The sequence below is a fragment of the Triturus cristatus genome, chromosome 7 (genome assembly GCF_964204655.1).
Source record: "Triturus cristatus chromosome 7, aTriCri1.1, whole genome shotgun sequence".
NCBI classification, from domain to species: Eukaryota; Metazoa; Chordata; class Amphibia; order Caudata; family Salamandridae; genus Triturus; species Triturus cristatus.
Genome location: NC_140590.1, coordinates 43,320,926 through 43,337,014, shown reverse-complemented (window position 1 = coordinate 43,337,014; position 16,089 = coordinate 43,320,926). Strand labels below are relative to the sequence as shown.

At 49.3% G+C, this 16,089-nt stretch overlaps 1 protein-coding gene across 1 annotated transcript in view; it reads left to right on the top strand.

The window, feature by feature from the left end:
• Positions 1–16,089, top strand: part of CIC (capicua transcriptional repressor) — a 786,494-nt gene that overhangs the window by 534,782 nt on the left and 235,623 nt on the right. Inside the window, exons 12-13 of the mRNA XM_085615585.1 lie at positions 3,298–3,527; positions 5,497–5,663. Coding sequence (XP_085471711.1) covers positions 3,298–3,527; positions 5,497–5,663 — 397 coding nt within the window. The remainder of the gene's footprint in view (positions 1–3,297; positions 3,528–5,496; positions 5,664–16,089) is intronic.

Below are 16,089 nucleotides of genomic sequence, written 5' to 3'. Positions count from 1 at the left end.
TGACCTTACTCCCTGAGCTTAGCTGGGCTCTCAACGTCACTCCCCTGGTGAAACGAGCCAAGGCGGGCCTCCAGAAGTGGTAATCATTGCCCCTGAACCCTATGGGGAGAGTCACCCTCTTTAAAATGATGGTACTCTCCCGATTCCTCTACGTTCTCCAAAATACCCCCATGTGCTTTCCCAGGGCCTGGTTCCGCAAACTGGATAGCATGGCCAATTAGTTCCTGTGGGGGAAAGGTAGAACCCGACTGGCGCTAAATGTCTGTAGGATCCCCTCGTTTCACGTAGTTCTGATGATGACACACCTTTATCTGTATTACCTTGCCACGCGACTACTCTCTATACATGACTGGTTCAACGGGGGATGGTCTGATCCGGCTTACAGGCTTGTATTGGGGGAATTGGGCCTCACCAAGATTCAGTCCATGTTGTACCGGTCCCTATTCCGACTCGCCTAACAGAGGTGACACGCTCTGTGTTACTGGCCTGGCGGCCTGCACTGCGGCACACCAAATGGACACACACACTGACCCAATGTACATCCTTGTGGCAGGGGAACTGGATCATAGAGGTTAACGAGCTGCAGGGCTTCAGGGCTTGGGACCTTATAGGCATCTCACAATTAGGCGATGTATGGGTGGGGGATCACATGCGTTCCTTCAAAGACCTCCAAACCAGCATCAGTCACAATTCTATAGGTACTTGCAACTGCGACACGCCGTCCACACGCACCTCACAACAGGTACATGGCTTCCTGCTCATAGCCCGCCTGAGGCTCAGATTATGTTTGGGGACCTGGGGAAGGGTGGCATCTCCCGCATTTATCGCACACTGATCAACAATACCCCTACTTCCCTAGACTGACTGCAGGCTCAATGGGGGGATTGGGTGGGCACCCTGGAGGAAGAGGATTGGCGCGACGCCCTTATGGCTCCTAGGACGGTCACTACATCTGCCAGGCTACGATTGGTACAGCTCTATTATTTACACGCTGCATACCTCAACAATACCCCTACTTCCCTAGACTGACTGCAGGCTCAATGGGGGGGATTGGGTGGGCACCCTGGAGGAAGAGGATTGGCGCGACGCCCTTATGGCTCCTAGGACGGTCACTACATCTGCCAGGCTACGATTGGTACAGCTCTATTATTTACACGCTGCATACCTCACCCCGGTGCGCGTCCACCGAGCGGAATTCAGCCCGACCTCTGCCTGTATTAGGTGTGGCCACGACCCAGCAGATTTCCTCCACATGGTATGGGCATGCCCCCGGTTGATGTGATTTTGGGGGGATATCGAGGAAGAGCTCACCGAGGTCTTTGGGTGGGAGGTTCCCCATGACCCAAAACACACGATCCTGGGTATCACTGATGGGTTGGATGGGTCTCGGAACGAGAATCTGTTCTTCACTTTAGCAATGGTGGTTGCTAAAAGGGACATTGCGGCCTCCTGGAAATGCCCTGAACCCCCAACTGTTGGACGATGGCGGGCTGGAGTGGACTTCTGCGCCACGCAAGAGAAAGTCATGTATGAGGCACGTGGGTGTCCCAAGACATATCGAAGGGTCTGGGGGAAATGGTTGGGGGGTATGGTTTAGTCACAAAGGGAACGTCTAAGTTCATGTTGTTTTGCATTTATTAGTGTCTGTAAACTGGGTAGCGCAAACTCTTATATGTAATCCTGGATTTTCATGGTGTCGTGATAACCGGCTGGTGTCTTCTTTCAATTCATCAAAATCAATAAAAATGTCTTTATCAAAAAAAAAAAAAGCAAGAATACTACTAATTGGAGCATGAGCTGTTTAGATCACTTGCTGAAGAAAATATTGCCTGAATGAGAGTCCGTCGAGCTTTACTGCAGATAAAATTTGTGATCTACACAGATCTTAAGTGTTCTAGATATTCGTGCAGGAGTGCCAGTACCGTATTCGAAGGCATCTCACAAAATAATATCACGGGGCCTTTATGACACTGCAGAAGTGATGTCATTAAGGACACTGCTAAGTGTCAAACATCAGTATTCTAACAGTCCGTGGTGCTGATGGTCCTTGTCTCCCACCTGTCCATGCTGCTTGGCAGTGAATAGGTTTTTTCCCCAGAAGTGCATTATTTCCCTAAAAGTTGGGTTGAGGGGCATAGAAGTTTCTTGTCATGTGACTTTGGAACTGGTGAACCCAGTTCGAGTCTCTGCATTGGCTTAACATCCTGTGATTCTGGACAAATCACTTAGTTCCCCGTGCCTGCAGAAAACAAACACTTACAATGCAATATGTCTCGCATTTAAGAGAGTTTGAGCTATTGGCATTTAAAATGACAATGCCTTTTATTTATGTGTTTTGAAAACTTGCTAACAATGCGTAAACACGCGCTTTGTACTTATAGTTGGTGTTTACGATAAGCAAGGCTGGCAGTAACTGCGCCTCTTTCTGCCAGCCTTGCTTCTCATATGAGACATGTTGCACAGCAGCCTTGCTGCTGTGCAGTCTTTTAAGCAAAACAAAATGCAATGGGGAAAACAAAACATGGGGTGTATGGGGGAGGAGGGTTGTAGCAGCAACAATGGTGGGGAAAGCAACACAGGGGAGGAGGGAGTGGGTGTACTGCAATAACGTAAAGCAGGAGGAGAGCGGTTTAGGGAAAGAGAGTGTGAAGTAGGGAAGAATAGATGGTCGTTGAATCACAACACAAGCAGGGGATGTGAACTAATTAAGTCAAATCAATCTGAGCTTGGTCCATGCTCCTCTGAAAGGAATGGAAGTGACGCTTGGCCAAATAATCAGCAAAGAAGAGTGACAACGAAGCCAAAAAATGTAGCAAATGGGCGGGCTTTAAGCCAGGTACCTTACACAATAGTCTCACCAGCGAGAGCACATGCACTGTCGCTGACCTGACCTAAAAACAGGTTGTAATGTCCAAGCTCAATACTAGGTGGCTGGACTATACAAAGCATGTGAAGCTACAGCACTACATGGGACGAACAGATACCTACAGGGTAAGTAACATTTTCCTTCTCTCCCAATTGTCAACAAGCTATCTGTTTTGTTTTCTGTCTCTCTACTTCACTTCTTTCTTTTTTCCTAACTCTCCCTTTCCCTGTCAGACTTCCTTTGTTTCTGTATTTCTTTTTCTGTATTGTTTTTTGTTTTTATCACCCTCTGCGTAATTTTCAATGCCACGTGCTTTATTGTGGACTTGATTTGTACACCTTCTGTACCACCCTGCCTGGGGCCCCCTGTTTACATACTCTGGGCTGACGAGTTGGTGTGTTTGATGCCTGTTTGCTGCTGCTGTCTTCCAGCTCAGTCCTTGTCACCTGCCCCCTCACCAGGCAGCTCTGCTCACCTCTTGTCAAGTCAGGTGCTGCAGCCTCCGGGACTCCTCTCCACAACAGCCCAGCTGCCAAACAAGATGCTGATCCCAATGGCTCCCCCGCAGGTTGCTGTGCGGACTGGTGCCTCCAACCAGCTGCCTCTTGTGTCGCCCTCGTTCCAGGTGCCAGTGCAGAATGGGACACAGTCTGCCAGCAAGGTGAGCATGTGCAGGGATCGGGGAGGGTCTTGTGAGGGGTGAATCAGAGACTTGATTGAGGGATCTGAAGGTAGCTCATTTCAGTCATGTTGGTTAAAAGTCTTCTTAGAGGAATGGAATGGTTCGCTGGGACGTGCAGCTGATCGCACAGGTCTTGAGGATGTGTGCAGTGGGGGGCTGTGCTGATCATGGAGGGATTCAGGGTAATGTTAACACTGGAAGTGGACAGTAAAGCGAGCCTTCAAGGCACATATGTTTAGTCGAAAATTGTTAGTCTTGTAAGTGGAAGTCAGTATGGAGCAGAAATGTTGCCATTCAGTTGGTGGCAGAGGAAGAGGATGGACAGTGCTGCCAGACATTACTAAAAAAAAGAGCTGCGCTCTTCCCATATATTAGATGTTTACATTTGGAGTGTGTGTGTTTGCTGTGTAGTGTGTGTGTTTTCTGTCAATTTGACTTTCAAACAGACTGAAAGCCCAGACCTGGCACTCAGTAGTGAGAAGCTGAATGTGGTGCACGGGAGGCGTGGATGGGGTTGTGACTTGACACTGGCAGGTCAGGGAGGGATGTGGCGTGCCTTGCATAGCTTTTATTTTGGGACAGAAGTCCCCTGTATTGCCTCAAAATGTCGTTTAGTGGTGCTCTACATTTTTTTGCAGTCCTGTTCACAAAGGTTTGTCCACCAAAGTGTGCTCCGAGCCTGAGCATAATCGGTTGTTGGGACAGAAAATCTCTCCATAGAATAACAAACTGTGCCGTCAAACTCTGTAACCCTTCTCTGGACTGTACTATTGCTCTTCAGTGATGGTGACAGTGATGCAGATCCTCTGAAGATGCTTGTTGTTTCATCAGCACTGTGCACAGATGACTGTGTTATATCCTGCTTATTCAAGTATATGTATCAAAGTTTACCTAGCTCCCTGCTGCTCAGCCAGTGTGGGTGTTGACAGGGGAATGTTGGTGTGACTGTGATGCTTGGAATGTTTTGATGCCTGTGTGGATGAGTGGTGTCAGTTGGAAGATGGGCTGAGCAGCAGGCAGGCTGCTCCTGGTGGGGTGGCGTACTGGAATCACCAGGCTTATGGACTGATGTACATAATTACCTTCCTGCAACTTGGAGTTAATAATGAAATACTTAAAATACACCTCGGCTACGTCTGGTAAGATACAACATAATTTATCCCATCCTTGTCAGCAAAATATATGCTGTTGTTGTCTGGCGGCCAGCGCTAACATGATATAACAACATGTGGGGAAGCAGCTCAACCACAGAAAGTGCTTTCTCCTACTAGTCTTTTGTGCCAGTGCTAGTTGGAACTGCTTAAATATAGTGTGTGGTGTTTACTGTTTCACCTCCTAGATTAATCTCGACTGCTCATAGTTGCTAGCCTAAGACAGACGGGTGCCCAAAAGGAGAGACTTGGCCTTCCAGTTAGTGCGTAGTAGTGTTGGTGGCCATAGACATTAATGCACCCTCATTATACTGCCCCAGGGACCCTGGAAAAGGTTTTACAATTAGCCATCAGTGAACCACAATCTTATGTCTTTCATACTAGACCGACACACGATAAAATGTGGTGGACTCATTGGGCCTTTTTAAGAGAGAGAACGCTGGCACACTGCCAACATGAGCACCGGTGAATCGTCTGCGCCTCTGACCTTCCTAAGTGCTGTCACCACTGACAGCACTTTGCTTAGGTTGAAGGACCAATAGCCAACCTTGCTCGGATTGGGGGCGAGGGGGCCACTTTGGATACCTCTAGTCATCAGAGCACAGCTTTAATGACAAAATCCAAAGGAGATTTGTCAAGCTCACTGGAGAAACACTTTACAGGGCAGTATGGCACAGCGTTAACAAGCTTTAAAGGGGAATTGGTCCCAACATAGGTATTTAACTTTTACACCTCTTCTCAAACTGCCCTCACTACTCCCCTTCCCATCACCTTACTGCTCTCTTCTTTTTTTGTAGATCATTCAGATCACCCCAATGCCTGTGGTGCGTCCACAGGTTACCTCCCAGAATGCTTTGGTGTCCTCTACCAGCGCACACCTGCAAGGTACCATCCCTGTCACCATGGCAGCAGCAGTGATGGCCTCCTCACAACCACAGAAGATGATCCTGCCGCCTTCCACCAGGTAGCTTTGCTTGGGCTCCACTGGTCCCGTGCGGAAAGAACGTAGGGGATGGTGGAATGAGACCGGTGGGAGCTTGTTGGACCTCTTCTAGTGCCATATGGTGGGCAGACCCAGCTGCGTAGACACCAGATCCAAACAGTGCCCCAAAGTTATTTCAACGTTTTGTAGAGTGAGCATCTACCATGAGATTCTGTCATGGGATTCTTGTATAATTGTGACCAGTACTTTACAGTGTTTCTCATTTCTGAGCCATCTTTAGATTGTGTTTCATGAGCTCTGTGCATGCAAAATTTGCTTTGGGATGCTTGCACGCTCTTGACGTACACGTGTGCTATACACATTACATTTTATCTCATGCACACAAATAGGCAAACAGAAACAAGAGAAATGCAGGCTAAATATCTTCAGTAGATTATGTATGAATCTAAATCAGTCCAGTCTAGATCTACTGCAGTGCAAGCGAAGCTCTGTTCCAGGAGCCTGGCCCTTGTGCTGTGTCATCTGTGCAGCGAGCAGCCCATTCCATCTTTTGGCTGCTTTAGAAAGCTTGAATACATTAAGTACTGTCAGTCCAACTGGAGTCTTGTCTATTCTTCGACCTGAGCTGGTCACAAGGTGAAGTGATCGACCTCTCCAGGGATCTCTGTCAACGCAAACCTGTCTGGATGGCACATAGTGTTGTGGTTTTTTCTGGGTTGCGGATCAGAGCGTACAAGAATGTGTACAATTTCTGTTAATTTCAGAGTTTATTTTTTCTTGAGCTTTATTTTCTTAAAGATAAATAAAAAGAACAGACCACATATTACATTGATAAACCACGTTACATTGATCTACTATGTTCAGACCCATAATAATCCAGTGTTTGTGCATATGTTCTGAACATCAGTATAACGATCAGGTTAGGAAATTTCTCAACTGTTAAAATGTTATAGAACTGCACCAATCTGTCATTAAATTGGAGGGTTTTGGAGCATTTTTGGTACAGCATGTGGGCAATTGTACAATCAATGATTTACGGGCTTGGGAGGAAATGGGGTGTATTATATGGTGTGGTTGTGCGAGCTCACCCTGTAATACACTTACCAAGTCCTTTAGGACCCTTAGATTTCCCCTGCCAAACCTTAGCTCAACCCTGGGTTCTGTGGCACTGAGCAGCAAGGTTTACACAGAGGAACAAGTGTAAAGCATTTAAATGCCACCAAAACAATTGAAGTAGGAATTGACATGACACTCAACAAATCTGACACCAATTTATAAAAATAGATTATATTTTTAAAAGAATTTAGACACTAGAACGAAAAAGTTCCACCAGAGGGGTTCCAGAGATATAGATTTTACAAGCAATAATAAATAAAGCAATTTCACTCAACGGCGAATAAGCTTGGGTAAAATCAACGAATTGGTCTCCTTGAAACGTTTTCAAAGAAAACTTCGGTAAGTATCACTGTAGTCGGTTAGAAGTATTTGGGACAACGAGTTCCGGAAGGGAGATAGTCAGGGGGACTAGTCAGGTCATCAAGAACAGTTACTTTCACAGAAGAAGCAGTCCTTCAGCAGTTCCAGGCACTTTATCCCTGTTGGAATGTTTGCCTTTGGAGTGGTCCTTATGCATGGGATGAAGGATGTTGAAGATGCTGTGGATAGAACGCAAGTCTTCCTGCAGAGATTCCTTTGGCCACGTTAAGGGCGAGGAGGGAAAGGGTCCTTTGTGCAGGCTCGATGTCCAACAAAGTCCTCTCCTATCTGGCTGAAGTCCAGCCGCTACTGGACTACTAGTCACCCGTTAACGCAGTCACAGGCCAATCCTTCCTGAGTAGATAACTCTCCTTCTGAGGGTCCCAGCAACTCTCTGACAGTACTCCCGGGTTCAGCCAACTCGGATATAACTTTGTACTTTGGGTGTTGGTCCTTTGTGCTGCGTGGCGGGGAGCGTAGTAGCATGAAGACTTTAGGCTACCAACTTGCTCCAGCAGGGTCCGTCAGCTGTTGTGTCCCTGTGCTGAAAACAGAAGGCCAGTAGGCTGGCCCCTGGAGTCTCTTGGTTTAACTGGCCTATGGAGACAACTCCACTTTGAGCAGGACACAGCAGGCCCAGTCCCTCTCTTTTCTAGTCACCAGGTGCAGTTTTTAACAGTGCAACCTCTCTTCGCTGGTCCCTTGGTGGAGCAGGGCAATCCTCCTTTGGCCCTCCTTCCAAGTTGGTTGAGATCGAATTTCTGGGTTCCTGGAGTGCCCCACTTACCTTCAGAAAATGCCATCAGGGTAGGATGCAGTTGGTAGCCAATGGGCTACCAGGTTCCCTCCCTCCTGATGACCCCTTCCTGGCAAATGTGAAATCTGGCTATCTCAGTATGCACCACTCTGGCCACTCCCAACATGGCGGGACCTCTTTCTTGACACTCGGAGCTCCCTAGCCCACCCCCAAAAGTGTGGCAACCAAGACGGCAACATGCACTTTGAAAAAACGGTTGGACAACTGGTTTCTCCTCTCCTGTCCCCAGTGCCAGCCTGCCTGAACTATAGAGTACCCCTCTCCTAAGTGTCACCCATTTGCCCTTCAAAGGTGACTTCTCCTTAGAAGATCACCTTTTGGGCTAATACCTGTTTGACTTCCTGCAGGCGGGAGGTAACACCTCTCTCCCATGCAGGCCCCTATTGTGTCCTTTCCTTGGAGTCCTTAGCAAGTCTCCCCAGGAGTGCAGAAAGCTGTCTGTGAGACCAGCCCTATGTACATCAGTAAACAGGCATTGGAAACCATGGGCAACTAAACTGGCAACTTCTAAAGTTGTTCTTGGCCCACCAGTGACATTAAACTCAATTTAACCATCAAATCTGATTTAATGCACTGCTTTGTTTGATAGCAAACAGTACCAACCATAGTCACATTCAGAAGTTAGCAGGGTTGGGGTGCCAGCCTGTAATTCTGCACTTGCCAGTGGGACAACTAGTCTTCCCACTGTAAAAACACAGTAAAAATGCCAATTTAGGGTTTTTACTGCTGGAACATGAAGAAGTATAAGTTCCACTTTTTAACACACATCATCCTGCCTTAGGGCCCTGCCTTAGGGGTGATTCACTTACATTAAAAGGGAGGTTTGGGCTTTGCCATTACTTTAAATTGCGAGTCAGCAGTTTTAAACTGCCCTTACAGTCTGAGAGTAATGTTTTGCCTTCTCTCACTCAGGGTGGTACAAAAAGTGCTGCAGTCCCTGGGGGATACTCTAACTTATAGGTCCTGGGTGGGTATCCCTGGTACCAGTTACTATGGATTTGCAAGTAAGTTGAGCTATGCCAATTGGGGACAGAACAATTAAACATGCACCATTTTATGTGTCAGAGCACATGCACGGAGTCCTGTTTTACAGGGCTCAGGGCATTTTAGAGCCATTACACCAGTACATATTAGTCAAAATGAGGTTAAACCTTCAAAAAGCCGGTTTCCTTAACCCATTCCGTGCTCGAGCACTACCTTCTGGGTGCTGCGCCCAACGCAGCCCCGCCCACTCAGAACGCCCGCACCGCCGCAGCAAACGGGTTAAAGGCCTGTTCTAGACACAGGCAGCAATGACATTGTTGTCTAAATTCCTGTTCAGTATATTCTCCTTTCTTACAAGCTAGGGTCTAAGTGATTGCCATGTACCACAGTCACTATTTGCGGGTAGGAGTGAAGCAATAGCATTTGCTGCATTATTGCGGAAGGTGTAATCCCGGAGTCAGTCTTCAAACTTGCGCAAGAGCTTTCCAGCCATGGAAAGACCTCTCTGTGCTTAGCCACAACAGCAAAATGCCACGAGTCTTCTAGAGTGGAACATGATGTGAGCAGTATGTCCCATCAATGCTGTTAGTGGTGTCATTTCGAAATAATTGTGCATGACCTTGATCCCTTCCTCAACTACCTTTTCCAAGAGCGTGATGATGCTCGGGCTAGCCCACGCTAAGTGAAAAAAAATGCAGGACTTCATTGCCAGTGGTTGCATTTCAGGCTCAGTGCAGTATCTTTCTTATTCAACCATAGAGGGACATAATATGTAAAATTCTGAAATGCAAAATGATGCAGCTTGTGTTAGTAGTTTAAGGGTAGTAGTTTTGTGGGTGCACAGTATTCTGTCCAGCTCTTTCCTAAATTTCAAACCCATAATCTAGTTCCGATCTCTACTTTGCTGGAGGCACTGCACATAATCACATTAGTCTGTCAACTTTGCATACGGTTTCAACACCTAACCTCTCCTGCTCATACATCATGTATTTTGTTTTTCTTGGATCAAAATTGGCTGGTTCTTCCCGGAAGGAGGGTATCTCCAACATAGCAGCCCAACATATCCTGGAATATGTCGCTGTATATAGTGCTGTGGAGATTTGTTGTTCCTCGTATTGAGCTAGGATCGCACAGTTGCTTTTCAGAACAGACCTCTGTGTTTTAACATCTCCCTGATGGCTATGTCTTGTGTTCGAAGCAGTAGAGGGTTATTGATCGGCACCAAGACTGGCTAGTGCAGTGATGCATGTCCCCATTTCCTTCTTGCTGTCCAAAGTGCCCAGTGCGTGCACTAATCTGTTTGGGTTAAGGAAATGGACTGAAGTGTCCCTGGTTCTACATGAGCTCTTTCTAGGACCAAATTTGGCATATGGCAACCATTAGATAGCCAGTAAATCACCGAGTGCAAGTGGGCTACTAGATTATATTTTTCAAAGTGCAGTATTGCAATTCCTCCTTTATTGGAAGATACTTGTGGAATTTCCCAGCAGATCCTAAGTTGCTTTCCATCCCGGGCAGTCTGATGTGGAGAAGAAAGCCTTGTGCAGTGATATGGGTATGTGTGGAATTTAGGGAGGATCACCGTTTTAATCGAGCAGCACTGCCTGCATATCGTGTACCTCACAAGACTCACCTTTGCTTGCGAGGTGATTCCGCAGAGACGACAAGAGCACCCGTCCCTGTACCCACCTGACCCTCGTGAATAGTAGGAACCAACGGGGATGAGATGGACGCAGGGAAGGGAGCCAGAAAGGACGTAGTGGCTTGGTGTGGAAGTATCCTGGGCCCTATGGAAGACAGGAAGGACTATATCAGTAAGGAATCCTAACCCCTGTTCTACAGCACCCACGCCAACCCACACACAGAAAAGAAAGTCATTCCGGGGACTCACCGATGCTTCTTCGGATCATGGCAACCAGAATCGGCGCTGCTCCAGGCAAAGAACTCCTGGACACTACTCCTTCCGAAAATCAAAGTAAAGCGCTCCTGCGCTGGTGAGTTGAAAGAAGGTCAAACCATGCGCAAGGTGTTCTTGCACAATAAAGCGGTAAACTACGGGGGCAAGCTATAACAATGGCAACGTAGGTGCTAGAACACAGTTCCAAAACGAAATGGGTACTTCGTCGCAATAGCGCTCCTGCGCTATGGACTCTTCAGTACCCCCTAAGCGCACCCACGCTGAAGTGAAGCAAAACCAGTATCCCAACAACGCACCTGCGTTGTAGGATTGAAGAAAACCCCCAAGCGCTCCTGTGCTAAGTAAACTAAAGTGCTCCCTAAGCGCTCCTGCGCTGAATAAACTAAAGTACTCCCTAAGCGCTCCTGCGCTGAATAAACTAAAGTGCTCCCTAAGCGCTCCTGCGCTAAGACAACTAAAACCTCCCCCCAAGCGCTCCTGCGCTAAACGAACAAAAGGTCTCCAATCATAGAAACAAATATCCCACGAGCACTCCGGCGCTCTGGGATTCAGGCAGCCTCTGCGGCGGAATTCTCGGTGACCAGTAGGGCGCTCCAGCGCGGTGTGCAGGAATACATAAGCACGCCTTAGACTTACTGGAACCAGGTTGCGGGAGTCGACTCGGAACTCGGCAGTCACGTCTTCGGGGGATCCGGTTGAATCCGAAGCACTGAGCCGGCGGGAAACGCGCAGTGTAAGCGTTTCCCCCGGAAGTGTTTCGCCGAGCTCTCGTGCGCCGCAACCACTAGACCGGGACTCACCCTTCCAACCGGAAGTGAGTCTCCCGGTGTTTCTGTGTGCGCGTTTGCGGGGCACCTGACAGTACACCCCCCCAAACAAATCCCCTCCCCAACACCCCAAGGTCCTAAACAGGGGAGACAGGGCGTGGGCTCAACGGGTGACTAAGATGGAAAGCACGGACTAGAACGGGAGCATGGCGCACATGGGACAAAGGTTCCCAAGACCGTTCATCCGGGCCGTACCCTTTCCAGTCCACCAGGTAGTATAGCCTACCTCTGGTCCGACGAGAACCCAGAATGGCCCTGACCTCATACTCAACATGGTCCTCCACCACCACCGGAGAAGGGGGAGAGGGAATAGCGCTACCAGAAGGAACCGCCCTCAGCAGTGAGACATGGAAGACAGGGTGGATCTTCATGTGCGCAGGAAGCGAGAGTCTCATAGCTACGGGGTTGACCACCTTTTCGATGACAAAAGGACCCACAAAACGAGGCAACAGTTTCTTGGGGCCATGCACATTCAGGTGCCGAATGGAAAGCCATACCCTGTCACCCAGACGGTATTCGGGCTCCTTCTGTCTATGGGCGTCAGCATACTCCTTGTAGGTGTCCTTAGCTTTAGCCAACTCAAACCGTGCTTGTTGCCAGAGGCGGCACAAGGACTCATGGTAGGAACGCACCGTGGGTAAGTGGCTGTCCCGGGGTACCTCCCATGCGGTAGTGCGAGGGTGACGGCCGTGGAGGCAAAAGAAGGGAGACATACCGATGGCGGAATGCTTGCTGTTGTTGTACGCGTATTCCGCCATCCATAGTACCTCGGACCATTCCTTCTCCACCGTAAGCAGTAAACAACGGAGGTACTGTTCCATGGTATGGTTCGTCCGTTCGGCCTGGCCGTCGGTCTGGGGGTGGTACGCGGATGACAGGCGGACGTCCATCTCGAGGATCCTGCAGACCTCCTTCCAGAAGCGGGACACGAATTGCGAGCCCCTGTCCGTGATAACCACAGACGGAATGCCATGGAGACGAACCACTTCCTGCACAAAGATCACGGCCAACTCCGCAGCGGTGGGCACCTTTGCCAAGGGTATGAAATGCGCCAGTTTGGAAAGGTGATCCACTACGGTAAGGACAGTGGTGTGCCCCGTCTTGGTGAGAGGGAGTTCTACCACGAAGTCCATGGAGATGGTGTGCCACGGACACGGTGGCACCGGGATGGCACGCAGTAGACCAACAGGGGGTGTTGACCTGTTTTTCCCCAACAGACAAACGGCACAATTCGTCACATGGGATTTTGTGTCACTCGCCATGGCGGGCCACCAGAACTGTCTTTGCACCAGCTCAAGTGTCTTGTGATAACCAGGGTGGCCAGAGAGGACGTGATCATGGCACATGCGGACTGCTTGTTGCTGACTGGGAATCCCCGGTAGGTACAACTGGTCCCCCCGAAACAATAGTCCATCCACACACGTCACTCCTGTGTGGCCCTCTGCCAGAACGTCTGGATCCGCTTGCTTCAGGTCGTCTTTCACCTGTGTCATGAAGTCAGAGGAAGCCACTACGCCCTGGAAGTGCTGTTCCGCAATGATGGGAACCGGCTCGGTGTTGTCGGCCTCCTCCTCGGTTTCGTCCAACCGTGAAAGGGCGTCCGCTTTGGCGTTTTCTTTTCCAGGACGGAAAGTGATTACAAAGTCGTATTCATTGAAGAATAAGGTCCATCGGAGCTGGCGGGCGGTGAGGGCACGTGCTGATCGTAAGAACTGGAGGTTCCTGTGGTCGGTGTAGATGGTTACCGTGTGTTTGGCGTCTTTCAGGAAGTGGCGCCATTCCTCAAAAGCGGTCTTGATTGCTAAAAGCTCCCTGTCGGACACAGTGTAGTTGCGTTCTGCTGGTTGGAGTTTTTTGGAGTAAAAGGCCACTGGATGCAGCTGTCCGGTATCGGTGTTTCGTTGGGACAATACGCCCCCTATGGCGTCCTTAGAGGCGTCTGCCTCTACTATGAAAGGCTGCTTGGTGTCCGGGTGTCCCAGAACTGGGGCTGTGGTGAAACGCCTCTTCAGTTCTTGGAAGGCGCTGTCTGCCGTCTGATCCCAACAGAACCGCACCCCTTTGCGTAGCAAGCGTGTAATGGGAGCCACCATTCCAGAGAATCCCGTGATGAACCTACGGTAGTAGTTGGCGAAACCTAAGAACCGTTGGACCCCTTTTACCGACTCCGGAGGAGGCCATGACAATATGGCTTCCACTTTCTTGTTGTCCATGTGGATGCCTGCCGGAGTGATGATGTGCCCCAGGAACTCCACAGTAGTGACGTGAAACACGCTTTTCTCCATCTTCACATATAACCGGTGTTGTTCCAACCGTTGGAGGACGGAACGCACATGTTGTACGTGTTCTGCTTTAGACTGGGAGTAAATCAGTATGTCGTCTATATAGACGATGCAGAACACGTCTATGTAGTCCCGTAACACCTCATCGATGAAGAACTGGAACGCTGCAGGGGCATTACAGAGTCCGAAAGGCATAACCTGATATTCGAATAGACCAAACTTCGTCCGGAAGGCAGTCTTCCATTCGTCACCCTTTCGGACTCTGACAAGATGGTAAGCACCCCGTAGGTCCAGCTTGGTATACACTGAGGCGTCTTTGACCTGCTCCAGGAGGTTGGATATCAATGGTAGCGGGTAACGGTTTTTTACTGTGATGGCGTTTATCGCCCGAAAGTCTATGCAGGTCCTCAGATCACCCTCCTTTTTCGATACGAAGAAGAGAGAAGAGGACACCGGAGACCTGGAATGACGAATGAATCCGTTGTCCAAAAACTCGTCCAAATACGATCGTAGGTGAATGTTCTCTTTTTCCGTGAGGGAATAGATCCTGCTGCATGGCAACTTAGAGCCAGGGATCAAATCTATTCGACAGTCAAACGGCCGATGAGGTGGCAGGGTGTTGGCTCCTTTCTTGTCGAATACCTCTGCCAGGTCTTGATATTCCTCCGGTATGGCTGCTTGGGAAACCATCCCCATACCTTGTAACGGCAGCGTTCTAGCTTGTATGGAGCGAGCTCCCATAAGGTCGTCCTTCGCATAACAGTTTCCGCAGCAATGCTCCGAATCCAGATGTATGATTCTGGACACCCAATCAATGCGTGGATTGTGCTTCACCAACCACGGTAATCCAAGAATAACCTTGAATTGAGGGGCGTCTATGACGTCAAAGCAGATGGCCTCTGTATGGTGGTTCTCGAAGACCATAGACATGTTCTCGGTTTGCTGCCGGATCGGGCCGGACGTCAGGTCTGTGCCATCCACAGCCTTAACGGTTTCGGGTTGTGCCTTCGACACGGTGTTGATGCCCAACGTACGTGAATAAACGGTGTCGATAAAGCAACCGGTTGCACCGGAATCCACCATAGCGGTCACCAACCAGGATTCGTCTGCCTGGTTTCGTAAGGTTACTTCTACCCCTATGTGGTGGCTGCCATCAAACACCGCAGGGATCGCTGAGGAAAAAGATGAAGAACCCAGAGGACGGATCCCCATGTCTACTGGGTTGTCTCGTTTCCCGACTTGTCACCCTTGGTGATGGGCAACACGAACGGCCTTCTACCACGTGGTTTCGTTGGTTTCACCGGACATTCCCTGACAAAGTGGCCACTTTTACCGCAGTATAAGCATTGGTTCTGTCTCCTTCTTTTCTCTCTTTCTTGGCTAGACAGTGGTCCTTTGATGCCCCCTATCTGCATGGGTTCCGGGGCCTCGCTCGGGGGGTTGGATTCATCTTTGGCTTTTTCACCGCCCTTGTCTCCCATGGATAAGAAACGGTTGTCACTACCTTTTCCTTTCTCTGTTCTCCGTTCTAGTAGTCGAAAGTTCATCTTCACCACCATATTGATGAACGGGCCTATTTCTTCAGGGGGATCAGGAAACTGTGATATGAGGTCCTTGAGATCATCGCGTAATCCTCGATAAAATACGGACACCTTCTTATCCTCTGGCCAATGGGATTCGATAACCAACCTGTTGAACGTGGTGATGTAATGAAGGAGATCCTGGTTACCTTGTTTGTGATTGAGCAACTCGTTATCGGCAGCTTGCACAAAGGTGTGCCGGGCGAACATACGTCGCATGGCTTCTTGGAATGTCGGTAGGTGGTGTAGCATGGGTTCATCGTTCTCCACCAAGGCAATGGACCATTGGGCGGCGTCTCCGCCCATGTAGGACAGGATGAAGGCTACTTTGGATGAGTCGTCAGGAAAAGCCGCGGTTCTGGCCATGAAATGCAGATGACATTGATGGATGAAGATGCCGTACTTAGTGCTGTCCCCGTAGAAGCGTTCGGGTGGTGCCAGCTGTACAGGATGTGGCGTGATCACTTGTATGGCGGGGTTCGGAGAGATGGTGGTGGAGGACCCCCCAAAGGTAAACGTAGGCTGCCTCAACAGGCCCTCTTGTACTACTCTGGGGCTAGGGG